Genomic DNA, 24,147 nt, shown 5'->3' on the forward strand with positions numbered 1-24,147 from the left:
TTTTCCTTGGCTCCATTTCTCTTAAAAACAAACAGGGAACAAGAAGACCATTGCACCAGCACCCTCAGCCTCAAACTAATAAACACCCAAACACGCCCCCGCCGGCTCCCATGGCAACAGTAAACTCGTCTCTTTGGCAACAACACCTTCAAACCCTCCATCGGTTCATTTGCTGAACAATAGCAGGTACAAAAATACCCCTGTGCTGCCCGCCCTCCCAGCCCCACCCGTCCCCTTCCCTGCCGGCAGGGTCCCCCCCACTGACCGCGGGGGAGCCCCCACTATCTTTTGGCAGCCGGGCAGGGCTGGGCTGTGCCCTCGGAGGGTACTGCCGACGGCAGCCAGTGGAGGGCACTCTAGCCTGGCGCCGAGGGCAGGGGTGGGGCCAGAAGTCCCCCTTCTTTCGAGCTGCCCCCTTGGCTCCAGCAGGGGGACCCCGAGGCGGGAGTCAGCCCAGACCCTGTGGGGAGGGACAGCCATGGGTCTAGCCGAGTCGGTGAAAGGGAAATACAGCCACAGACTTTGAGGTCAGGGTGGCGGGCCCGCGAGCCCGGAGCCTCTGCACTGAGCAAGCCCACAAGCGGGCAGAGGGGCCGAGGGGACAGGGAGAGGCTGTCCCAGCGCCTGTGCCGCTCCCGGGCCTGGCCGGGGCCCAGCATCCTGCAATGCTCCTCAGGGGTCAGCGGGCAGGGCGTGAGCAGGTTCCCGGGACGCCGAGGCCCAGCAGTCCGACCGCAGCAGCCAGGACAGGGGGGCAGGGGCTGTGGGGCTTCCCCAGGGGGCAGCTGCAGACCCAGCGTCCAGAAGGAACCCTGCCCCGGGCAGCACCAGCAGGCGTGCACGGCCGCCCCACCGTCCAGGTGCTGGGGGCACCGAGGTGCTGGAAGCTGCTCCCGACCATCGCCGGTCCCATCCTCGCTGCTGCCCAGAGCAGGACCGGCAGGGGCTCCAAGGCGGCTGCCGGGGCCTCAGGCTTCCTCACAGCTGACCCCAGCACCTCCTGCAGGGCCTAGCGAACAGGGGCCCGAGGTCGGAGGGGTGCTGAGGACGCCCCTTCCCCTCCTGGCCTGGGGCCACTGCCCAGCCCCTTCACTGTCTGCCCGTGAGGTGGGAACCACACCCACTTCTCCTCCCACTGAATCACCAGCCCCCAGGCCAGGGCCTATCCCCGGGCCTCTGAGTCCGCCTTTACAGGTGGGGTAACTGAGGCGGGGCTGGCGAGCGAGCGTTACGCACGGGCCCCAGGTGACCCGCTTGTTTGTCCACACACCCAGGACAGTGTGTGTCCAGGGACAGCGCCGCACCGAGGCCGCGGGGAGCGGGCTGGGTCTCCCGCAGGGTGTGCGTGGAGGTGGTGGGCCTCCAGGGGAACGGGCACGTGGCGGGGAGGCACCGGGCAGGCATGAGCCGCCAGGGCTGAGGCTGGGGCGAGCCGCACGAGGGAGGGGTGAGCTCGGCCCTGTGTGGGCCCCACCAGGCACCGAGCCGCCACCCCGGGCGCTGGGCAGTGGGTGCGGCCGGCCCGCAAGGTTCTGCTGGGCGAGGCTGCCGCAGGCCGGGGGGCTAAGGGCAGGCAGAGGGCAGGGGAGGGCGCTCAGTGTCCAGCCTGCCCCTTCGGAAAAGCGAGAAGACAGCGAGGCCCGAGGGCCAGGCAGACACCTGCGCACCCGAGGCCTCGAGCCTCTGCTCCGCCTGAACACTGAGCCTGCACACGAGGAGTGCAGAGCCCGGCACCCGGCAGGGGCCCCTCCTGATCGCCCCCTTCACCGTCCGACCCGGCGTCCCGTCCCGCCAGCCCCGCCGCAGCCTCACCTCCCACGGAGCCGGCGTCCGAGTCGGAGACGTGCGTGATGGAGAAGCGGGAGGCGGGCGGCGTGGGCGAGACAGTGAAGCGCGAGAAGGGGCCTGGCGCGGCCGGCTTGGGGGGCGCGGCGGGGGCGGCCCGGACGGGCTCCCCGACTGGCGTCAGCGGGAAGCCGCTATCCCACGGGAGCGCCCCGCCTGCAAAACGCCCGTGGTCACTGACGTCACGGGCGGGGACAACACCTACTGCCAGTGACGTCACGGGCCTCGCCCCGCCACGACGCCCCACCCACCCGTGAAGTCGCAGGCCTTTGGCCCCGCCCACTACACACGCCCCTGTAGGCCCCGCCTCTCGGACCACACCCACGGCACAAGGCCCCGCCCACCTAGCGTGCCATCCCTGTGGGCCCCGCCCCTCGGACCACGCCCACGGCACAAGGCCCCGCCCCAGCTCACCCTCTGGGCCTGCCAAGCGGATGGGGGAGCCTTCGGGCTGCGGGGCGCTGGGGGCGCTGGGGGCGCTGGGACTACCCGGCAGGAAGGCGGCGGGCGACTCCTTGGCTCCGGGGAAGGGTTCCCCGAGCTCCCGGGTGGGGCTCTCCTGCGGGGTCAGGGCGGCAGGTGACGCGGCTTCCTCCCGCCCCGACCGCACCCCACCCTCGCGCGGAGCCCCGCCGCCCACCTGGTCGAAGAGGTAGACGGTGACGTCGTCGAAGAAGGACACGGCCTTCTTCTTGCGCTCCAGGTCCTCGCGGAGGGCGGCGGGCAGCAGGCCGGGCATCTTGAGCAGGCTGCGCAGGCGGCGCGCGCTCTGGCTCTCGGCCACCACCACGGGCACGGGCGGCGCCTCCTCCTCGCTGTCCTCGCTCGGCTCCTGGACCATGTAGGAGCGGAGCTCCTCGTCCGACTCGTCGCTGTCCTCGCTGTCCTCTTCCTCTTCCTCCAGCCGGCCCTCCGGGGCGGCGGGGCGGCCCGCCAGGGCCAGGCAGAGCGGGGCTCTGGGGGCGCCCCGGTCCCCTGTCCTTTCCTGCAGGGCGGGCAGCAGTCTGCGGGCCTCCGGGAGCTCGGGGCGGTGGCCCTCTGAGCTCCGCGGCACCGGGGTCAGCAGGAAGACCTTGGACCGCCCAGGGCCGGGCACTGCCGGCACCTGGGCTGGGCCTTGGGGCCAGGGAGCCTCCTGCCCGGGGCCCGGGGGGCAGGCGCTGGGCCCAGGGGACGAGTCCTCGTGAAGTGGCAGTGGCGACAGCTCTCTGGGGCCGGGGCTCTGCGCCTCCCCGGGCACCCGGGGCTCAGACGGCTGTGCAGGCTGCAGCCCCGGGCTCTGGGGACTCCCCAGGTCCGGCTCTGGCCCAGGGGCCGGGACACCGCCTGCCCCCTTCTCAGACCCCGAGGGGGGCTCGGGCTCCGTGTCCAGGTCCGAGAAGTAGGCCGAGTCTCGGTAGGGGTTCTTCTCGCTGAGGCCGCTGAGGGAGGCCGGGAGCTGCGTCTCCAGCCCGGGGCTCTCACCCTCGGGGGCCCGCCGCCCGGAAGCCTCGGGCTCACACGGCTCGTGGGCCTCCTTGAGCACAAACTCGGGGGACTCGTAGTTCTCTGTGTCGTAGCCGCTGTCCAGGGCCCGGGGCTGCCCTCCAGGGGTGCCCATGGCCGGCGGGCTGCAGACCTCACAGCCGCCGTCGCTGGCCGAGGACGGGATGTCCAGCGAGTCCAGGGAGTCGGGCGTGCCCACCTGCTTCTGCAGGGAGCGGATGGCCGGCGTCGAGTCCGGCTTCTCGGCCTGAGGGCCGTCGCTGGACAAGTCGGTGAAAACGCCGGACGTGGCCTCGGTCGTGTCCTCGTCCTCATTGCCGGGGGCCTCCAGCTCCAGGCAGCTGCTGCCTCCGTCCCACGTGGGGGCTGGCTCCATGGCAGCTGCCTGGCTGCTGGCGGGCATGGGGGAAGCAGGCAGGGACGTGGGGGCGCTGGCCTCCTCCGTGGGAAGCTGGGCTCCCTCTAGGGATGGGGTCGGGATGGACGGAAGGGACACTTGGGGTTCAGCAGGGCCCTCGGCCTCCTCTGCACACCTGGGCTCTGTCTGGGGGCCGTGGCCCCCACTCCCAGCTGTCTCTGTCCAGGGGTGTGTGACCAGGCCCCTGGCAGGTGCCAGGCCCTCAGCAGGACACAGACAGGGAAGGTCCAGGCAGTGGCCTGGCTCCCGGCCAAAGCAGACCCCCTCTGGCCCATGGAGAGGCTCTCTGGGGTCTGCTGGGGCCAGGGGGTGGCCCAGCTCAGGGACAGCCTGGAGGCAATGCTTCCTGCCAAGACAGCCGTCTGTGTGGCCGCCGCCGCCCATGTGGCCCCCGGTGCAGCCTGGGACCCAGGACTCGGGGCCTCGCCTGCTGTTGGGCAGCCAGGGTCCTGACGTTGCAGAGGTGGATGCTCCCAGGGGGTCCCCAAAGATGGGCGGGCAGAGAGCGGCCACACCCGAATCAGCATCCTCCACTGGGGCCTCCACCAGCACCAGGCCCCCGGGCGAGGGCGAGGGCGAGGGCAAGCAGGAGGGGCAGGGCGGGTCCTGCGTGGGGCTCCTGCGTGGGTGGTGGTCAGAACGGCCCCGGGGGCCATCGGTGGAAAGCGTCTGGCCCCGGGGCGGCTCCATAGCCAGCGAGGCGGCCACGCCGTCTGAATCCTTGTGATCAGAGCCCTTGGAGCTCGGGGCGCAGCCAGCGCAGTCGGGGTCGTGGCCGGCGGTGGGCGTGGGCTCCTCCAGGCGAATGAAGTACTCGCTGCCCACGGACGGGCTGTGTGCGCTGAGAACGGGCACCACGCCCGGGGTTGCGCCCTCGGGGGCACAGGGCTCCTGCGGGCGTGCGGGGCAGCCCAGGCTCAGCGCGCCCCCTGGCGGCGAGAAGGCGTCGGCGCCGTGGCCTGCCTCCCACTTGTACTCGAAGTTGAGGCCGCAGCTGGTCTCGGTCACGGTCAGCACGTCGTCGCCGTCCGCGTGGAAGCCGTCGCCCGAGAACTGCTCCAGCAGCGGGAAGGACGAGGCCGTGGCCAGCTCGCCCGCGCCCCCCGGCGCCAGGCCCGCAGCGCCCGGCCCGCCCGCGCCGCCCCCGCGGGGCCGCAGGGAGCGCCAGCGCTGCTCGAAGTCTTCCTCCTCGGCCTCCGTGGCGCCCTTGGCGCTCAGGTAGGACAGCAGCAGGTGCACCTCCTCGGCCGTGGGCCGCTGCTCGGGCTGCAGCCAGCAGAACTGCATCACCTCGTACCTGTGGGCGGTGGCCCGGCTCAGCCCAGCCCTGCCCTCCCCGGGCCCCGGCAGAGAGCCCACCTGCCCTCGGGGCCTGGGGTCCCCCCTCACACTTGTGGGCAGTTAAAGGATCCCCCCACACTTAAATGGAGCCAGCAACAGGCGGGCATTTCCCCGGGCCAGCCACCCTCCTGCGGGCGCGTTGTGCTTCGGGTAGACAGGCCACTGCCCCGCGGGTCCAGGGTGGGACGCAGAGGTCACTGCTGGCCAGAGGGGAGCCGGGAGGAGCTGGAAACCCAGGTGCTCAGGAGCTACACCCCCTTTGTCTCCGACCTCCTGCCGGGGACGCCCCGTCCCAGCCGGCGTCCCGTGCTCACCAGCGGTCGGACAGCGTCAGCGGCAGCTGGGGCTTGGGCAGCTTGAGCTGCTGCTCCCGGACGGCATAGGCCAGCACCTGCCGGTCCGAGTGCTGGGGGTAGGGCTGCGCGCCCAGCTCGAAGAGCTCCCAGATGGTCACGCCCAGGGACCTGCGGAGGGACAGCCGTCAGCGGGGGCTGCACGGTGGGCAGGACCTCGGAGCCTGTACCAAGGGGCAGTCCATCCCCAGGCTCTCGGGGACACCCCTCCAGAGGGCTCTCCCTCAGCAAACGCAGGACCTGCGGCCAGGCCCACACCCGGGGCCCAGGTGCCTGGCAAATAAAAGCCAGCCTCGCCTTCGACGACCCCAGTCCACCGTGTGTTCATTCATTCACTCATCCATTCCCTTTCCGTGACCAAGACCAGACACTGTCCCCACAGGGAGCTGTCCTGCAAAGCTCCGTCCTGCCGGTCGCTGGCAGAGGCTGGAGGGAGGGACAGACTGCGCCGAGGCCGGGGAGGGGGGGTCTAGGGACGGCTTGGCCAGCATGGGGCGTGGGGGGAGGAGGGCTGGGGAACACACAGGCCTGGGAGAACCAACGGGGTTCCTTCCGGGGGGAACGGCTTCACCAGCTCCTGGGGACAGTCGGTGGGCTCTCTGGGGACTCCAGCCGCCCTCTGACCTCACCGGGGGGCCGGGTGTGCCCTTCCTCACCCACAGGCCTCTGAGCAGCCAGCCCGCGTCCCCAGCACGGGGGGCAAGTGGGCAGGTGGGCAGGTGGGACTCGGTCCTGCATCCTCCCCAGACACCCAGGCCCGGGGCAGAGAGCCGAGAGTCTGATGACGGGGTGGGGGCGAGGGGGGGACACTCACCACACGTTGCTGGCCTTGGTCTGGTCCACCACCAGCAGGTTGCCATGCACCTCGTCCACCAGCTCAGGCGCGATCCAGCGCAGTGGCACCCACAGCTGGTCCGCGGTCACAAAGTAGTCCTCCTGCCGGCGGCGGACAGTCAGAGCCCGGCTGCGCTGGCCCCGCCCCTCGGCCCTCCAGCCCTGGGCCCCGCCCCTTGGACCCCTCCAGCCCTGGGCCCCGCCCCTTGGACCCCTCCAGCCCTGGGCCCCGCCCCTCGGCCGCTCCAGCCCTGGGCCCCGCCCCTCCGCCCCTGGGCCCCGCCCCTCCGGCCATGGGCCCCGCCCCTCGGCCCCTCCAGCCCTGGGCCCCGCCCCTCCGGTCCTGGGCCCCGCCCCTCGGCCCCTCACTCTGTATTTGCCCTGGGACAGGCCATAGTCTCCGATCTTCACTGTCAGGTCGGCCGTGAGCAGGCAGTTCCTCAGAGCCAGGTCACTGGGGGTGGAAGGCGGGGTCAGCCTGCTGTGCCCAGCGGGGGCTTCAGGCCACCGAGGGGGCTGCGTCCTGGCTCTGCCCCGTGATGGGCAGGGAGGGTGTCCAAGAGGCGGCCACCTTCCCCTGCCCAGCACCGGGCACGTCGGGTCCACAGGGACCAGGCCACAAACGTTACCAGGTGGATGAGGACCATGAGGCCCAGGGGGATGGAGAACAGGCCGGGCCCTCAGAGCAGCATGGCCAGCGGTCACTCCCCTTACCTCATCCTGCATCCCCACTTCTTCTGGGTCACCAGCCTGCTGACCCTCCCAGCCCTCGTCTCTCGGGGCAGCCAGCCGGGACTCTGGTCTCTCCTCCCGCCCACCACGCCGTCGCCCTCAGCTCATCTGGGGAAGCTGCGGTCCTGAGTGTCCCGGGGCCCTGCCCTGCCCGCACGGGGCCGGGCGTGGGGGACGGGGTGTGGGTGCCTGCCTGCAGCAATGGGTACCCCAGCCCCACCTCCAGCCCAGCAGCAGCCTCGGCGGCCGGCGCCCCCCTGCCTGCCCGGGGGTGTCTGGGCGCAGGGCCATGGGGACTTCGTGGGTGGGCCACGGACGGGCCTGTGCTGTGGGCATGAGGGCGAGGGGCACGCGGGCAGGTCGGAGGCTGGCAGCTGCCCTCTGCAACAAAATCACTGATGCTGGAGTTGCGAGCCATCACTCAGCACCAGGATGTTGTTGGGGAGGACGGCCCGTCTCGTCCAGGCCACGTCACCGCCACTTCTTCAGGCGCGTCCCCTGCGCTGGGCACCCCGGCCCCTCTGTCCCCCGTCAGGGGCCAGGAAGCAGGACTGAGCCTCCCTCCCCCGGCCTGAGGGAGACGGGAGAGCAGGGGCCGGCGGGGGCCAGGGGGGCACTGCCCGCCTCTGGGGCAGAGGACAAGCTCAGGCCGACAGCGCTTCGGCCGGCCAGCTGGGCAGGGGCACGTCACCTCCCCATCCTGCAGAGCAGGGGTCTGGCCCACCTGCCCTGAGCTTTCTGTTTAATGAAACTACTGCCCAGTGGTGCCTGAGGCTGCATGGACACAGCCCTCCCACTGGCCCCCAAGAGCTCTGGGCACCGGCCCCCCTCACCTGGGCACTAGCCCCCTCACCTGTGCACCGGCCCCCCTCACCTGGGCACTAGCCCCCTTGCCTGTGCACCGACCCCCCCCCCACCTGTGCACCAACCCTCTCACCTGTGCACCGGCCCCCCCACCTGTGCACCAACCCTCTCACCTGTGCACCGGCCCCCCCCACCTGTGCACCGACACCCCCACCTGTGCACCGGCCCCCCCCCACCTGTGCACCGGCCCCCTCACCTGTGCACCGGCCCCCCCCCACCTGTACACCGGCCCCCTCACCTGGGCACCGGCCCCCTCACCTGTGCACCGGCCCCCCCCACCTGTGCACCGGCCCCCTCACCTGGGCACCGGCCCCCTCACCTGTGCACTGACCCCCTCACCTGTGCACCGGCCCCCTCACCTGTGCACCGGCCCCCCCCACCTGTGCACCGGCCCCCTCACCTGTGCACCGGCCCCCCCACCTGTGCACCGGCCCCCTCACCTGTGCACCGGCCCCCCCCACCTGTGCACCGGCCCCCCCACCTGTGCACCGACCCCCCCCATCTGTGCACCGGCCCCCTCACCTGTGCACCGACCCCCTCCCCTGTGCACCGACCCCCCCCCCACCTGTGCACCAACCCTCTCACCTGTGCACCGGCCCCCTCACCTGTGCACCGACCCCCTCACCTGTGCACCGGCCCCCCCCACCTGTGCACCGGCCCCCCCACCTGTGCACCGACACCCCCACCTGTGCACCGGCCCCCTCACCTGGGCACTGGCCCCCTCACCTGTGCACGTAGTTGCTGCGATGCAGGTGCAGGAGGCCGCAGGCTACCTCGCAGGCCAGGCGCTGCAGAGTCAGAGGGTCTGGCGCCAGGGGCTCCGCCACCCGGCAGCTCCGCAGGTAGCCCTTGAGGTCCCCCTGCCAAGAGGGGCCGCACCATCACCGCCGGCGGGAGTGGGTGCCTGTGCCAGCCCCCCGCCGCCCCACCACCCCCGCAGGGCCTGCTGGGCGAACCCGCAGGCAGGGGCACTTTCTCCAGACCAGCCCCCCAGCCCCGTGGCCCCCAAGGCCACTTTCTGAGTTCGGACCACTGGACCCCGCTGGTGGGCGGCGGACGGGTCACGAGAGCAGGAGGCTGAGGCAGGACAGAACGGGCAGGTGGCCCAGGTGTCAGGGCAGCTCCAACCTGCTGACCACCAGCTCGGGAGGCCACGCTCCCCTGGGGCAGGGCTGCGGCCAGAGCCCAGAAAGCAGACAGGGGGTGGCACGGAGTGGTGCCTGCGGGGAGTGGCCGGGGGCCAGGGGAGGGGCCAGCGGAGGGGCCTGGGCACAGTCTGCGGTCGCCTCTGGGAGGTGGGGGCAGGCCCCTTGCTTTAGGGGTGATGGGGGGCCCATGGAGTGAGGTCCCGGCTCAGCAGTCCTCTCTGCGGGGATATGGGGCCCACCCTCCTTCCTGGAGAGGAGCTGGGGGTGGGGGGCGGGCGGGCACTCACCATGGGGCAGAACTCCATCACCAGCAGGTAGGGCGTCACCTCCGCGCACTGGGCCAGGCACTGGAGCAGGTTGCTGTGCTTCAGGGCCCTGTGGAGCCGACAGGCTGATGGGACTCCCACGCAGGGCAGGGCGGGCGGGGAGGGGGGCAGGAGGGGCAGGACAGGGCAGGGCGGGCGGGCGGGGAGGGGCTGGGAGGAAGGGCGGGGAGGGGACAGGAGGGGCGGGGAGGGGCGGGGAGGAGGGGCACAGCACAGAGCTTGCCTTGGATGACAGGGTCCCGGTGCCCAGTGCAGCCCCCGCCTCCAGCCCCCGGCCCGGCCTGGCGCCACCCACCGGTAGGGCTGCGCCTCCTCCAGGAAGTGCATCTGCTCGCGCACGCTGGCGCTGGCCTTCAGCTCCTTCACCACCACCTGGGCGCTGCTGAGCCCCGAGTGCACCTCCCCCAGGAACACCTGTGGGTGCGCGCGTCACCACCGCCCTGCGGCCGCTCTCCCGCCTCGCTCACCCATTGGAACCCGGGTCTGGCCCTCCCCTCCTGGCGGCCATGCAGGGAGGAGGGACCCGCTTGCCCCGCCCAGGCTGGGGGTCAGGGAGAGGCTGGCCTCTGGGGGGCACCTGCCGGGGCAGCACACACCTCCCAGGCTGCAGACCCCAGCTCCCAGGAAGGGGCCCAGCAGGGGGGACCTAGACAGAAGGGACCTCAGGGCTGGGGCAGCTCCCAGGAAAAGCAGTCTCCACCTGCCCTCACCCCCACCCCCTCACCCCCGCCCTCGATGCCGACCCCTCCCCAGCCCAGCCAGCAGCTCACCTTCCCGAACCAGCCGTGGCCGATCTCCTCCAGGTAGAGCAGGCTGTGCCGGCCCAGGGCCCTGGACTGGAGCAGCTGCACTGTAACAGGCGGGCGAGGGCTCAGCGACCCCAGCTCCACCTGTGCCACCGCCCCGTCTCCCTCGCCTCGCCTCTCGGGGGGCTGCCCTGGGGGCTGCCGTCAGGAGCCGGGCGCCAGCTGCCCAGGGGAGTCGTGGGCCTGCAGGAGTTGTCGGGGCATCTGTCCGGGTGGGTCTGGGAAGGCTGTGCCCGGGCCACAGGGACGGTTCAGGGGCCAGCAGTGCCTGGAGCCGGCCCGGGGCGTGGGCGCCGCGGCCTGCAGTGCAGCTGGGGCCGAGGCCACGGGAAGGAGGACACGGACCGACCCGTCCCCTCGCCCCTGCCACAGGCTGGCATTCCAGCGCCAGGCTCGCCAAAGGCTCCTTTGTTGGGGCTGCTTGGCACGGCCGGAAGGGACACAGGGGCTCATTCTCCTGCAGGCCAGCTGGCGAGGTCGGCGGGGGAGGGCGGGGAGGGGCCGGGCGGTGGGGGCCCAGGGGATTCCCCGAATTCTGCTCCCACGCCAGCTGCCCCGAGGGCCCAGGGAATGCTGACCTGACGCTGAGCCACTCGGGGCTCTGAGTCCCAGGGCCCCACCCCTGCACCCCAGCCCGCTGGCTCCCTCTGGCTGGCTCTCCCCCAGCAGGAGAGAGAGCCCGGCCCACGAGGCCCTGGTTCAGGAGGAGGCCTTGGCTGTGGGGTGACAGGCCATGTGGGCCGTGGGGTCCCCTTCGCTGCCCTTTACACCCCATGAGAAAGGGCGCCCCCTCCTCCGCAGGGCACGCGGCCGGGCTGGGCGGCCTCTGAGCAATAAACCTGCGTCTGTTCTCATTTCCAAAGGGCGAAGGGCGTCCTGCAACCTTGTGGCACCGCAGGGCCCGGCGGCCCCGGGCGGGAGGGCGGTGGTCTGGGAAGCTCCCAGCAGGTGGGGCCCAGCCAGAGCATCACTGTGACGACGGCAGAAAACACTGGGCCTCAAAGATTCTCAGAGTCCCAGGCACACAGTCCCGGGGGTGCCGGGCCGAGGCCTGGGGGCGTGGCCCCTGGGTGCCCCTGTCCCCCCAGCTCCCCGCGGCCAGCACCCTGGTGCAGGCTGGCCACGCCGGGTCATCGGGAAGGCTGGCGCCGACCGCGATGTGTGAGGAGGTCCTCTGCATGGATGGCCTCGTCCCTGCCTGGGGCTGTGGAGACGCTGGCCGGGAGGTTGGGGTGCAGGGGACACCTCTGGGCCTGGGCCCTGGGGCTGGCAGCTCCCTCTGCCCCAGGATCAGACCAGGGCCTCCGGGCCCCCAGCCCACGGTGAAGGCGGGCTCCAGGGGGCAGCGTCTGGTCAGGGCCCCGCAGGGCCGGGAACAGAAGCAGGGGGGCAAGCCTGCCCCCCACCCCGCGCCTGAGTGAAAGGCCCATTCACGGGCCGCCCACAGAGGGAGCCCCGGAGAGCCCCTCTGCCCGGAGTGGGTGTGCCTGGTCCCCGGGGCACCTTGGAGCCCATGTCCCCGGTGGCCACTGGCGCCAGGGGGGGGCGGTCTGGGTCAGGCACCCTGGGACCCTAACCCTGACCCCTCCTCCCGGCCCTGCCCCCAGCACAGCAGCCCCAGGTGGGGATGTGATGGGCCGAGTTGGTACATCTGAGTCCCAGGTCCCCCCAGAAGGGGGCACACACCACCCCTGCCCCCCTCCCCAGGAGCACAGCTCCTGAGCCCCAAGCCTCATCCTGCGGCACCACCTGCCCGGCCCCTGGGGCTCACTCACCTGATCGCCCCGGCTGCTTGGCCATGGGCAGCGAGACCTCGGTGAGCGGCAGGACGTACACGTCGGGCCCGTTCTGAGCGGCGGCCGGGGAGCCCTGTGCCGAGAAGTCGGCGGCGAACTCTTCCCCCTCAGCATTCTCAAACTCCTGGGCCAATGGGGTGGGCGGTGAGCTCCAGGGCAGGGGCAGGGGCAGGCTCTGAAAAGCCTCTTCCTGGCCGAGCTCCCACCTCCCCTGAGCTGGGGGTGAAGCCCCGACCCCTCGGCTGGCACCCCTCGCCCCTCTCCTGGCTCCTGGGCAGACAGACCCACAGACCCTCTGCCCCGGGGCCCCAGGCGCTGGTGTTTGTTCTGTGTGGGTCAAGGCTGGGCCTTGAGCCCGTTGCCCACTCTGCCCCTGTGGACGAGCCACTAAAGCCCCCCCAGCTCCCCCAGGCCCGCGCCTGCCTCCTACCCAGCCCTCGGCCAGCGGCCCCGGACCTTGGCCCGCTCCCGCCTCCCTAGGAGCTGGCGCAGCGGCGGCCCCACCCGCGTGGCTGGGGTTTGAAAGGCTCAGCCACACCTGTCTGTCTGGGAACACGCCCTCCGGGCCAGGGCGCAGCCTGAAGGCAAAGTCTGCAGAAACCTGGGCCTGAAGCCGCAGCAAGGGACCGGCTGCCCCAGCCCTGCCCGCTGGGGAAACCGAGGCCGAGGCTGCTGGGACTTCCGCGGGGATGGGCGCGGGAGGGGCAGCCAGGAGGCCGGTGTGACCCTCCTCTCGGGCCTCGACTTCCTCAGCGGCAAGAGGGAGGCAGGAGCCCGGGAGCCCCCGCAGGCCGCCCGTCTGTTCCCAGAGGACAGGCTCCGAGGGCGCGGCTCCCCTTCCCGGCGCCTCTGAGAGGGCACAGCTGCCCACCCACCGTCGGGGCCGGGCCCTGGGCCCAGCCCTTTACCTGCCGGTGCCCCCGGGAGGCCCGCAGGATGGCGCCAGCGCCGCGGGCGAGCAGGTAGGGCAGCGTGAGCATCGCGCCCAGCCCTTCCCAGCACAGCTCCCGGCCGGACCCGCAGTGCAGCCCGCCCCCTGGGCGCGGGCGCTGGAATGTCCTGGCGCCATGGTCCCAGGACGTGAGGGGGCGCCTGGAGGAGGGGCCACCGCTGGCCCTTGTTTGGGGCCCGGTTCTCCCAGCGAACAAGGAGGGGTGACTTATACGCTGGCCCCCGAGCCCCACCCCTGGGCCCCGCCCCACCCCCGGCCCCCAGAATCTCCTGGCTCTGGCCCCAGGGTTGCTTGGCGGGTCGGGGACTCAGCCCTGCTGCTCGGGCCCGGCGGACGGGCCCGGAGCTCCGAGGGGTGCGGGGGGAGGGCACCCTGCCCGCTGTCCACTGTGGGCTTTGTGCCAGGCGGGTCCTTGTTCATTGTCCTCCCGGGTGGGCACCGCCCCCCTGAGGTGACACAGGGCCGGAGGGGGGCGAGAAACACACTGTTCCTCTAAAATGGGGTGTGGCCACTGGGTATGGAGACCCACAGGGTGCTGTGCTGGGCACCGGACACCCCCTCGGGACCTCGGCAGCCCAGGAATCTGACCCTCGGCCGGGCGGGGCAGCCGTGGGCGGGCGGCTCTTTGCTGGCTCAGCAGAAACCGGCCCACAGGCCCTGGTTGGGGTGCTTGGCTCCCAGTTCAGAGCCGCTGCTGCTCGTGGGGCCGTGGTGGCAGCCATGGGCTCGCTGGCTGGGGGGCCGCACCCCGAGGGGCGCCCTCGGCCACTGTTCTCAGGAGGCGCGGCCCTAGGATGCAGCCAGGGGCCCTGGGAGGGTGGGCAGTCCACGCTGGTCATGCTCGGCCCCCCACCTGGCCCTGATGTCAGCCGCACAGGCCTTTCCTCTCAGCCCAGTGCCAGGCACTGCAGCCGGGACGGGGCCTCCTGTTCCCACTGCCCGGGGAGGCAGGCGAGCCCCTGCCAGCCAGCCCAGGAGCCCCCGCGCCCCAGGCCCGCTCCCCGTCCAGAGGGCCCGCCCTGTGCACAGCCCCTGAGGCCCAGACCCGAGAGGGACCCAGATGAGGGAGGCGGGGGTCCTGAGGGCCGGGCCTCTGGCAGCAGCCCCCGGGGAGGCACTGTGGTCTCCGCCCGGGTCAGAGGGTCCCCAGGGGCCAGGAGACCCGGGATCCGGCCACAGCCCCGGGGACCCCGGCCTCACCTTGAACCCAATGCCGCCCTTCTTACAGCACAGGCAGGCCAGCATGAGGGCGACGACGGTGAGGAGACCCGACAGCGACACGGCCACCACGGCCAGGGAGGACGGCCAGGAGAGCTCGCCAAGCGGGGCGCCGTCTGCAAGGGAGGGAGCGTCAGGCGGCCTCTGCGGCCACCCCCTGGCCCCCATTCTTCCCCCTGCCCCCACTCCCCCCGACCTCCACTCCCCCCTGCCCCCACTCTCCCACCCCCCCAGCCCCCACTCCCCACCAGCCCCCACTCCCGCCCCCGGCCCCCGCTCCTCCCGGCCCCCGCTCCCCCCCGCGCCGGCCCCCACTCCCCCTAGGTGTGCTCAGGGGCCAGCCACGCCCCTGCCCAAGGCTCCCCAGCCCCCAACTCATGGTAGGGCCTCAGCACCCCCACCCCTGCTCCAGGACCCCCCACGCGGACACATCAGGCAGGTGCAGGGGCCCGAGACTGCAGTCTCTCCGCCAGCCACTAGGGGCCACTCTGGCCTCACCCGGGGCACACTTCCCCATTGGGGTTCACAGACACCCCTCCACGAGGTCAGGGTCTGGGGGTTGTGGGGGACCCCTTCCCGTCTCTGACTCTCATCACCCCACCTCCCCCTTGGAGCCTACCCGGGGGATCAAAGCTCTAGGGGTGTCACTGGGAAAGGCTGAGATCCCAAGGGGCGGGGACCTGGCCCGCCAAGTGGGGGCCACTGTAGTGCTGGCCGCTGGCCACTGGGGCCAGGGCTGTGGGACACAAGGCCTGTCCGGCTCTGAGGCAGGGGCCCCGCTGTCCCCGGAAGGTGGCACTGTGTGGGCCGGGCACTTCCCGGCGCCCCCTTGCTGAACCGACCACCGAGGCCCCTGCAGACGGTGGGGGGCCCCCCCCTGCAGTCCCTGGTCCACGGGAGCCCCCTCAGGGCTCACCCTCACAGGGTGGGGAAACCGAGGTGCCCAGGACAGCACGACAGGCCCCCCCACACAAGCTTGGCCCCCAAATTAGGGCTCCACGCTGAGCCTGGGCTTGGGGGAAGCTCGGCCCTCTGGGGCCTCCAGGATGGCTGGTGGGGCCGGCGAGGCGTCCCCTAGACAGAGGAGGGCCAGCACCCCTGTGCCGCCCCCGGCCCCCAGCTCTGCCCACGGGACCCCCAACCTCTCAGCTCCCAACGCCGACCCCCCCGCCCAGGCCCTGTCTCCAGACCCAGCAGCGAGGAGGGTGAACAATAGCAACGGCAACAAAATAAAATCATAGTGACGTTACGGTGTTTCATGCTCCTGCTCGCTGGGGCCTGCGGCCTGCGCGGCGTCGGCGGGAGCCGTGTGGAGGCTCCAAAGAAAATGAAAACAGCGGCGCCCTGCCCCCCAGCAAGCCCACCCCTGGGGTTCTCAGGAGGATCCCCGCTCTGATCAGGAAGGACCTGTGCACCCCACGTCCACGGCGCACTCTGCAACAGCCAAGACCCGGACGCAGCCCACGCCGCCGTGGACGAGCGGGTGAGGCAGGCCTGGCCGGGCACCAGCAACCCTGCGCGGCCGAGAAAGCGGGGTGACCACCTGCCGCGCAGAGCGGAGCCCCGAGGGGTCGTCCTGATGGGATACGTCAGGGAGACAATCCCCCTCGGTCCTTCACATGTGGGATCTGAAGAACCAAACCCCCCAAGACTCAGCCAAGAACAGACTGTGGCTGCCAGAGGGGAGGGGTGCGGGGCGGGTGAGAGGGAGGGCAGTCAGAGGCCATTGGGTGGGAGGAGGGCGGGGCCCTCAGCCCCCTCCAGCCTCAACCGCCGTCCCCCGCCCCCCCCCCAGCCTGCCGCCTCAGTTTCCCCGTCTCCTGGCCGGGCAGCGGGCTGCCTGCAGAGTAAGTGTGCCATCGCCCCAGGGGTGAGGGTGTGGAGGCACAGAGGCCGAGAGCGGCCGGCGGGGAAGCGAGGGGAGGGCCTGGCTCCTCGCGACGCTGCGTGACCCCCCCGCGAGGTGCGCCCAGACCCGCAGGTGCACGGAGGCCGCAGGGGCAGGCGGGTGACCACGAGGGCCCCTTGGCTTTCTGGGGTGCCGAGCACGTTCCGGAGCTAGAGCGAGCCTAGAGCGAGCCTAGAGCAAGCCGGTGGCGGCAGGAGATGCCACCTCGAAGATCACCTTCAAGCATCACCTTCACACCACACAGACTCCACCTGGATTGAAAAATGCTTTCAGCGCCCGGCCGGCCTGGCTCAGTGGTTGAGCTTCGACCTATGAACCAGGTCACGGTGGGATTCCGGGCGGGGCACAGGCCCGGGTTGCGGGCTCCATCCCCAGTGCGGGGCGTGCGGGAGGCAGCCGGTCCATGATTCTCTCTCATCTCAGCTGTGATGTTTCTCTCTCTCCTCTCCCTTCCTCTCTGAAATCAATAAAGATATCTATCTATAATAATAAAAGCGTAACATGCTAATTAGACCAGACAGCCGAACAACCTTCTGGATGACCTTCCAGACGAAGCCAGGGCTGTGAGGGAATTTCGTGCACCGGCCTCGAGTGTCATAAATAAGTAAATAAAATGCTGCCACAGTCAGACACTCGTCAAGGCCCTTGAATTTCACAGACGCTCTTTCCTGCAGGTCAGGGCAGCCATGGGCCAGGGCCCCGTCTGCACGCAGGTCCCCCCGCATCCTCCCCGCCCCGGCCGCACACACAGCCTGTGCCCACAGCCCCCAGGGCTCAGGACCCACCCCCACACAGGGCTCAGATGCCCCCAAGGCTGAACTGCTTGGAATGCCCCCACGGGGGCCGCACTGGCCCACCCAGTCTGCACACAGCTGAACCCCCAGCCCTGCCCTCTGGGTGCCCAGCACCCACCCCGTGCCCCCACCTTCTGATGCTCCTGGTCCCAGGCTGGTCACAGGCTCTGCGGCCCTGAAGGCTGTCACCTCCCTCCCAGCCCTGGGCGCCCCGGGGAGGTACTCACCCCGACGCCACGGCACCGTGCCACCTTCCGGAAAGACACGGTGCCCAGCCCAGCCCCACGGCCTGTGGATCCAGCGAGAGCAGCCAGGACACTGTAGGGGCCCCCACCCCGGCCCAGTCAGGGAGCCCCGGCCGCCCTGCGCTGGGGGCCGGCACAGCCCGCGGGGCTCAGGCTCGGGGTCACCACAGGCCTGGCCGGGCCTCGCAGGCCTCTGAGGACATCCTGGCCCCGCCCCGGCCCCGTGCCCGGTGGCGCAAACAGGATCTGGTGCAGGAAGGAACTGTGCAACCCGCGGCGTGAGTGCCCGGGCGCCGGGAGAGCAGAGCCCAGCGTCTGTCCCTGACACCCCGTGAAGCAAGCGGCAGGATTCTGGGGGCCTGGGGAGGCAGGAGGGGAGCCCATGCCCCCACAAGCCATCCACAGGGCAGACCCAGCACGGGGTGGGGGGATCGGGGGGGCCTGTGGGGCAAAGTTTCTTGGCAAAGGGTTGCCCAAGGGAGGAACAGAGTCCCCAGCAGGGCCAGGGCGCCCCCTGCCGGCGGAGACGGGGGTCGGCACTGGGCGCCTCCCCAGCAGCACCGGCTCAGCCTGTCTCCTCCCCTCTCCCTGGACGGCCCTGGCTGTCTGTGAGCAGGCGCCTGGCGTGGGCGGGAGCAGGGCCGAGGGCACGTGCCCACACGTGTGTGCTCAGACACCCTGGCCTCCCCCGGGGCCCCCCAGGACAAAGCCAACGTCTGCAGGAGGTGGGAGGGGCCTGGGGGGCACCTGGGTGGGAGACTGCGCCCCACGGCCCCCACCGCAGACCCTCCAAACCTCTTCACCCCCTGCTGGGCGCTGCGGAGGATGGAGGGCGCTGGGGGGACGAGGCGGAGGGGGGGACGCGGCGGCGGGGGGGACGAGGTGGGGGAGCAGGTCTCTGCCGGAGCCCAGGTGGCGCTGGGCAGAGAGTGGGCGGCAAGGCCAGCGGGAAGGGGCGCAGGGTCAGCCCCAGGCCAGGGCTGGCTCAGCCATGGCAGCCACGTGCCCGTCCGTGAGCCTGTAGGCGAGGACCTGGCCCTGCCCACGGAGCCCGAGCGCCAGTCCCGGGCTGGGAGGACCGTCCATCCCGGGGCCAGGGACTGCCTCTGGGGGACGCCTGCCTCCTGCCAAAGGGTCAGGCAGCTCCCGGGAAGCAAGATGGACGCCCTCCCGGGCAGCAGGGGCTCCAACCCCGGCAGCAAACGCAGGCGGGAACCTCCTTACCAAGTCCCCGGTCCCTGCACAAGGGCCCTGCCCGGTGCCCGGTGCCCGGTGCCCGGGGACAGTGGCCCCAGCAGGACCGCGGGGCCCTTGTTCATTAAGAATCCGAGTTGGTGGGAGCAGAGTGTGGGCCCTATGGGACCCTCCCAGGGGCTCCCCCACCCCGAGTGGCCTCCCCAGGCCGCGCACAGCGCGTGAGCGGGCCCTCTCCGCCCGCCTGAGGCCAGCTGGTCAGGGCTGCCGGATGCCAAGTGCCAGGAGGTGGTGGGTGGGAGCTGCCCTGCCCCGGGGGCAGACAGGGCCACACCCTCACCTGGAGGAGCCAGGCCAGACCGGCCACAGCCGCGGTGAGGGTCACCCTGTGACAGGTGACCCCAGGCTGCCCAGAACGCCCACTGCACGGGCCCTGCCACCGCCCCGAGGCTGGGGGCTGGGACTGCGTCCTGGGGGAGGGCGGGACCCCGAGGAGGCCGCCCCCGATGCTCCCCTGCGTGGCCCCACGCCCCAGGAGCTTTCTCGCCGCCTGGCCTCCCAGCCCCCCAGCCCCCAGGCCGCACTTGGCTGAGGGGCCGGAGCCTCAGAGTCAGCCCCCGTCACTCAGTGTAACTGCCGCCGTCGCCGCCACCTCCCGGGGCCACCAGGGAGTCCCACGGTGGGTGGGAAGCCCGTGGGCAGCAGGCCTGGCCCGTGACTGCGAGGACCCCCCACCCCACCCCCTGCCCGGGCCGGCCCCTCTGTCTACCCCCGACTGTTGAGCAACCACAGACACTCAGCCACACGCCCTGCCCTCTGAGGGGGGTGGACCCCCAGCAGGGTCCCCACAGATGCAGGCAGACCGCCCCAGGGCCAGCGCTTCCCGCCGTGGGGATGGGGGAGCCAGGGAGCCGCCGTGGCCCTGTCCCCAGGCACCGGCCCCTCAGTCTCTGTTCACCGAGCGCCAAGTGTTCACCAGGCACTTCCCCGCCCGCCCCAGGACCTGGGTGTCGGCACTGCCATCCCATTTCACAGATGAGAAGACGGAGGCTCAGGAGGTAAGGTTGGGCTGCGGGACTCCAGGGGGTGGTGGGCTGGGAACCCCACCCCTCCTCCTCCTCAAGGCCCGTGTGGGAGCCCCAGGAGCTCTGCCTCCCCAACCGGCCACACAGCTCCCCACCCAGAGCGCCCCCCCCCCCCCCCCCCCCGCCAAGTCGCTGACCTGCAGGGGGAGGGGCCCTGGCCGCCCAGCTGTTCCCTGAAAACCATTCAACATTACCCTCCATCGGCCACGGCTGTGCACCCACAGGTGAGGCAGGGCTGTGGTCTCCGAGGTGGGGGAAGGGGCTCGAGCCCCACACACCCAGTGTGGGCAGGGCCTGGGGGAGGCCCCCACGTCCTGCGGTCAGTGCTGCCACCCCCACCCGGAGGCGGGACCCTCCTGCCTGGAGCAGCCTAGCCCGTCCCTAAGGGCTGTCTGGGCCTGGGCGGCTCAGCGGGCCCCTCCACCCCCTGCCCTCCGGGCCCAGCCAGGGCTTCCGCCTGGGTCACGGGCGGGTGACACCCTGTTCTCCAAGCCTGAGAGTCCCCAGGGAAGGCTGAGAGCGTGACACCCACCCCGAGCCCAGCAGACACCCTGCCGCCAGCCCCACCCCCCCCGGGGCTGATGCCTCCCAGGGCCATGCCCAGGGTACCCCGAGCATCACCACAGGCACGGCCGCTCCGGGAGAGCCCGTCACATGCTGCCCAGCTCTGTTTTGGCTGAATCAGCTGGTGCCACGGCCCCAGGGACATGTGGGTGCCTCGGTGCCCCCGGGGCAGGGGTTCTCTCCACCCAGGGAAGGGCTGGAGCTGGCGGGCACAGGCACAGCCCACTCTGCCCACCCAGCTGCCCACCACTGCCGGGAGGCCAGGCATCCCTGGGTAAACACACAGCCAGGGCCACCCGCCTGGCAGGGGAGAGGCCTGGCCCAAGGTCCCGGCAGCTAGCCGACAGCGGCCCCCCAGCCCCCCACTGCCCCAGAACCCGGGCATCCCCTGAGGCCCATCTCTTCTGAGCCTCAGCCCGGAGGGCTCCGTCCCACGGATGTGCCCACGGCTCCCACCTCCGCACGCAGCCGGGTGGCGGGCAGAGCTCCAGGCCGGCTCCTGCCCAGGGCGGGAGCCTCCAGCCAGGACCTTGGGCCAGGAAGGGGCCTGGTGGCCTAGGCCCCAGGGCACTCCCACGCCTCCCAGGAGGCCTCAGCCGGGCCCTGGCCTCCCCGCAGGACACCTGGGGCCAATGCAGGCCTCCTGCCCCAGTGACTGGAGCCAGAACCGCCCCAGGGACAGGGAGGGGGCACCTCTGCCCCACCCACGGGGGGGCCCCAGCCCTGCGGGGTGTTAGCCCCCCGGCCTGCCCACCCCATCTCAGGCCTGCAGGGGGTCCTGCCCCAGCCAGTCGGTCCCGGCGCTTGGGTGGGGAAAGGGTTAATTTCCATGCAAAACAGGAACCGGGCGGGCAGCATCGTGTCCGCAGGGCCGGGCGGCAGGCCGGCGGGCCGAGGGGGCGCCGCGCACTCACCGGGGTCGAAGTGCGAGCTGAAGGCGAAGCTGGGGTTAAAGAAGGAGGACGACATGGCCCGGGCCCGCGGCTCCCGGCGCTGCGTTCAGAGCGCCCGCGGCCCCGGCCCGCTCCGCGCCATCGCCCGGCGCCCACAGCGCAGGTGCCGCCGCCCACAGCGCAGCCGGCTCCGGGGTGCGGGGCGCCGGTGCGGGTGGGAGCCGGGGGGCCGCAGGCGCCTCCGTCCGGGCCGCCGCGCGCCGGGCTCGGGGCTGGTGCAGCCCGAAAACACCGGCGGGAGCGCGCGCGCTGGGGGTGGGGGGGGCTCCTCTCCGGCGGGGGGGGGGGGGCACGAGCCGCGCGGAGGGGGGACCCGCAGGTGAAGGGGGGCGCGGAGGTGTGGGGGCGGCGGTGCGGGGTTCGGGTCACGGAGATGCGCGCGGGGAGACCCGCAGGCTGGGCGCACTGAGGCGGGGGGGGGAGGATGCGGGCAGAGGTGAGGATGGGAGAGCGGAGGCGGGGTGGGGCCGAGACGGCGGGGGTCACGGAGACGCCGGCTGAGCTTTGGGGACACGGGGGGCTGCGCGGACACGGTGGGGGGCCCCCAGGACGTGCGGCACTCGCGGGTGGGCCCGTGGCAGGAACGTGAAAGCGCGCAAGGAGCGGGGACGCGCCGGGCCCACGCGCGGGGTCAGGGCGCGGGGCCCGCACAGCAGGTGTGGGGGCCGCGGGGGTCGGGCCGGGCCGCTTTGCACACTCCGCCCGCGCCCGTGCCTGTGCGTGCGCCGCCGCGACCCCCGGGCAGCGGGGAGGGAGCCGCCCCCCCGCCCCGCGCGCACCGGCCCCGCCGCGCCATCTTGCCCGGGCGGGGCGGGCGGGCGGCCTGGGGCCGGATCCGAGGCCCCTCCCACCGCGGGAGCTGGGGCGCCGGTGCAGCGGGTTTAAGTTGGCTGTTAGTGGGTCCCCCTCACCCATCCCTCCATTCATTCCCGGCCAGAGGAGCCAGGCGCTTTGGCAGGCCCGGCGGGGTGGGGGGTGGGGCAAGGGGCGGGCCGGCCAGGCTTTGCGCAGGACAGGCATCAAGGTCATGGCAGGGGCTGGGCAGGGACCGGGAAGGGATGGGGAGGCCCCTCAGGCCCTGGGAGAGGGCACCCTTCTTCCTTCAGACATTAGGGGTCCCCTCCCCTGCTGTGGGTGCCCCCCCCCCCAGGCCTGCGGAGGCGGGGGACCCGGGGTCCTTGATGGTGCGGCGTGGCTGCTGCCACAGAGAGAAAGGTCGTGGGGGGCGGGGGGGGGGGGGCAGGCGCTCAGACCCCAGGCTGGGGCCCGGGAGCACCCCAGTGGGGCGGGCTGAAAGCCCCCTCCCGCCCAGGTGAAGCCCAGCCCACACGGAGACGGAGATGCCGCCTCTGGGAAAGGGCAGAGGACTGGCCCCAGCTGTGCCGGCCCCAGGCCTCACCTGTCAGGGTGGGAGGGAGAGGGAGGGCCTGTGAGCGGGGCGTGCAGGGGTGAGGAGGGCAGGGCGAGCGAGGGCCTGTGAGCGGGGGGGGGGGGGGGGGGGGTGAGGAGGGCAGGGCGGGCGAGGGCCTGTGAGCAGGGGGGTGAGGAGGGCAGGGCGGGCGAGGGCCTGTGAGCGGGGGGGGGGGGGGGGGGGGGGGTGAGGAGGGCAGGGCGGGCGAGGGCCTGTGAGCGGGGCGCGCAGGGGTGAGGAGGGCAGGGAGAGCGAGGGCCTGTGAGCAGGGGGGTGAGGAGGGCAGGGCGGGCGAGGGCCTGTGAGCGGGGCGCGCAGGGGTGAGGAGGGCAGGGAGAGCGAGGGCCTGTGAGCAGGGGGGTGAGGAGGGCAGGGCGGGCGAGGGCCTGTGAGCGGGGTGCGCAGGGGTGAGGAGGGCAGGGCGAGCGAGGGCCTGTGAGCGGGGCGCGCAGGGGTGAGGAGGGCAGGGCGGGCGAGGGCCTGTGAGCGGGGCGCGCAGGGGTGAGGAGGGCAGGAGGGACCTGCCAGTCTGGGGGTGACCACTGGCCAGCCCACCCTGGGGATCCCACTGTGCTGGCCCCTGCTGACTCCAGGACAGTAAGAGTCCCTGGTGAGTGCCCCTCCCCCTGAACAGGGGGGCAGGCCGGACGCCCCAGCGCCCTCCACAGGCCCCGCAGGGGCCCAGCCCAACAGGGGGGTCAGGGCGCCACACACCTGTGTCACCACGACCCTAGGGGTGCTCGCTGGAGCGGCACCTACAGAGGGGTCACCGGGCCGAGACCCAGGACAGCCGAGGCATGAGCCAGACGAGGGGGAGGCCTCCCACGGCAGGGCGTGTGGGGCGGGGGGGGGCACCCCAGACTTAGGTGACGTGAGGCACCAAAACCTCAGGTGAGTGGACCCACATGGAATATTCCCGTCCGTAGGAGGACACGCTCCAGGCACAAGGGTTCCCACATAGGGTTCCATGGACGTGAGGGTCTGGGGTCATTTTAACCCCCACACGGAAAGTAGCTGGTCCCCCAGGGAGGGGCGCAGGGCCTCTGGGGGTGAGGAATCAGAGGCTGTGGTTGTACAATTAACTCTGAAAGCAGCCACTTGCCCGGCTGGAGGGCTCAGTGGGTAGAGCACGGAAAGGTTGCCCATTGGATTCCTGGTCAGGGCGTGTATGGGAGGCAACCGATGGGTGTTTCTCTCTCACATCGACGTTTCTCTCTTCCCGGCCCCCCCCCCCCCCCCCCGAGCGTGGCCTTGGGTGAAGGTTAATAAATAAAAAAGCAACTCTAACAACCACCACCGAGGGCCCCCCTAGAACGTGAGCTTTACCGTGTGAGTTACACCCCAGGAAGCTGCCACAGGCCACCTGGGGGCCAAGGCCCTTTCAATACCACGAGTTCCTCTTCAATGCAGCACCTTCGGCCCAAGTTCCTGGGGAGCAGCCTGTGTGGGAGCAGCTGAGCCCCGGGAGCGGCCGCACCCGGCTCCTCGGGGCCTCTCTGTGGGGGACCAGCCATCGGCTTTATGCCACCGCCACGAAATCCAGTTTGGCCTCATCTTAACTTGGTCCCGTCAGCAAAGCAAGGCCCATCCCAGGACGGCGGGAGCAGGGACACAGACATACATGACTTTTGGGGTCACCACTCACCCCACTCCAACGGTGACGGACACAGGGGCAGGCTGTGGGGAGGGGAGCAGACCTCCTATAACCCCAGGTCCAGCCCACACACCCACATATCAGGCACCCCAGTGGGCATCACAGGGCCCAGGGACACCCCTGCTGGCCAGGACTCGCCCCCCAGGTACCCTGTGAGGCACATTGCCCCCCATGTGTGTGTGGGGGGTGGGGTGCTGGAAGGGAAAGGCTGTCTCAGATC

At 71.8% G+C, this 24,147-nt stretch overlaps 2 protein-coding genes across 4 annotated transcripts in view; one reads left to right on the forward strand and one right to left on the reverse strand.

The window, feature by feature from the left end:
* On the reverse strand, positions 1-20,963 carry AATK (apoptosis associated tyrosine kinase). 3 transcript variants are annotated; one of them, XM_070394664.1, is made up of 14 exons: positions 20,824-20,963; positions 14,101-14,234; positions 11,928-12,072; positions 10,117-10,196; positions 9,642-9,760; positions 9,308-9,395; positions 8,599-8,732; positions 6,646-6,730; positions 6,257-6,378; positions 5,404-5,553; positions 2,486-5,045; positions 2,260-2,404; positions 1,813-2,001; positions 1-1,009 (listed from the first exon to the last, which is right to left on the reverse strand). In XM_070394664.1, the coding sequence occupies exons 1-14, from the start codon at positions 20,876-20,878 to the stop codon at positions 969-971; spliced, it is 4,047 nt and encodes a 1,348-aa protein (XP_070250765.1). In that variant the 5' UTR covers positions 20,879-20,963; the 3' UTR covers positions 1-968. The 3 variants fall into 3 exon arrangements, with proteins under 3 accessions (XP_070250765.1, XP_070250766.1, XP_070250767.1); XM_070394665.1 differs by lacking the exon at positions 20,824-20,963 and adding an exon at positions 19,540-19,552; XM_070394666.1 differs by lacking the exon at positions 20,824-20,963 and adding an exon at positions 17,049-17,211.
* The window catches only part of PVALEF (parvalbumin like EF-hand containing), a 7,916-nt gene continuing 4,540 nt past the window's right edge, over positions 20,772-24,147 (forward strand). Inside the window, exon 1 of the mRNA XM_070394668.1 lies at positions 20,772-20,965. Within this exon, the coding sequence (XP_070250769.1) occupies positions 20,877-20,965 (89 nt within the window). The 5' untranslated portion in view covers positions 20,772-20,876. The remainder of the gene's footprint in view (positions 20,966-24,147) is intronic.

This window comes from Myotis yumanensis, unplaced genomic scaffold (assembly GCF_028538775.1).
Source record: "Myotis yumanensis isolate MYYU_CA2020_CCGP unplaced genomic scaffold, mMyoYum1.0.hap1 SCAF_16, whole genome shotgun sequence".
In the NCBI taxonomy this organism is placed as follows: domain Eukaryota; kingdom Metazoa; phylum Chordata; class Mammalia; order Chiroptera; family Vespertilionidae; genus Myotis; species Myotis yumanensis.

What these genes read in the sequence shown, in the direction of transcription:
- AATK (XM_070394664.1), bottom strand. Translation starts at nt 20,878, where the DNA reads ATGTCGTCCTCCTTCTTTAACCCCAGCTTCGCCTTCAGCTCGCACTTC. An exon ending in GAGGAGGCGCAGCCCTACCG is followed by an intron (nt 9,396 to 9,641) that starts GTGGGTGGCGCC and finishes TCGGCTCCACAG; the next exon opens with GGCCCTGAAGCACAGCAACC. An exon ending in CGCAGCAACTACGTGCACAG is followed by an intron (nt 6,731 to 8,598) that starts GTGAGGGGGCCA and finishes TTCCACCCCCAG; the next exon opens with TGACCTGGCTCTGAGGAACT.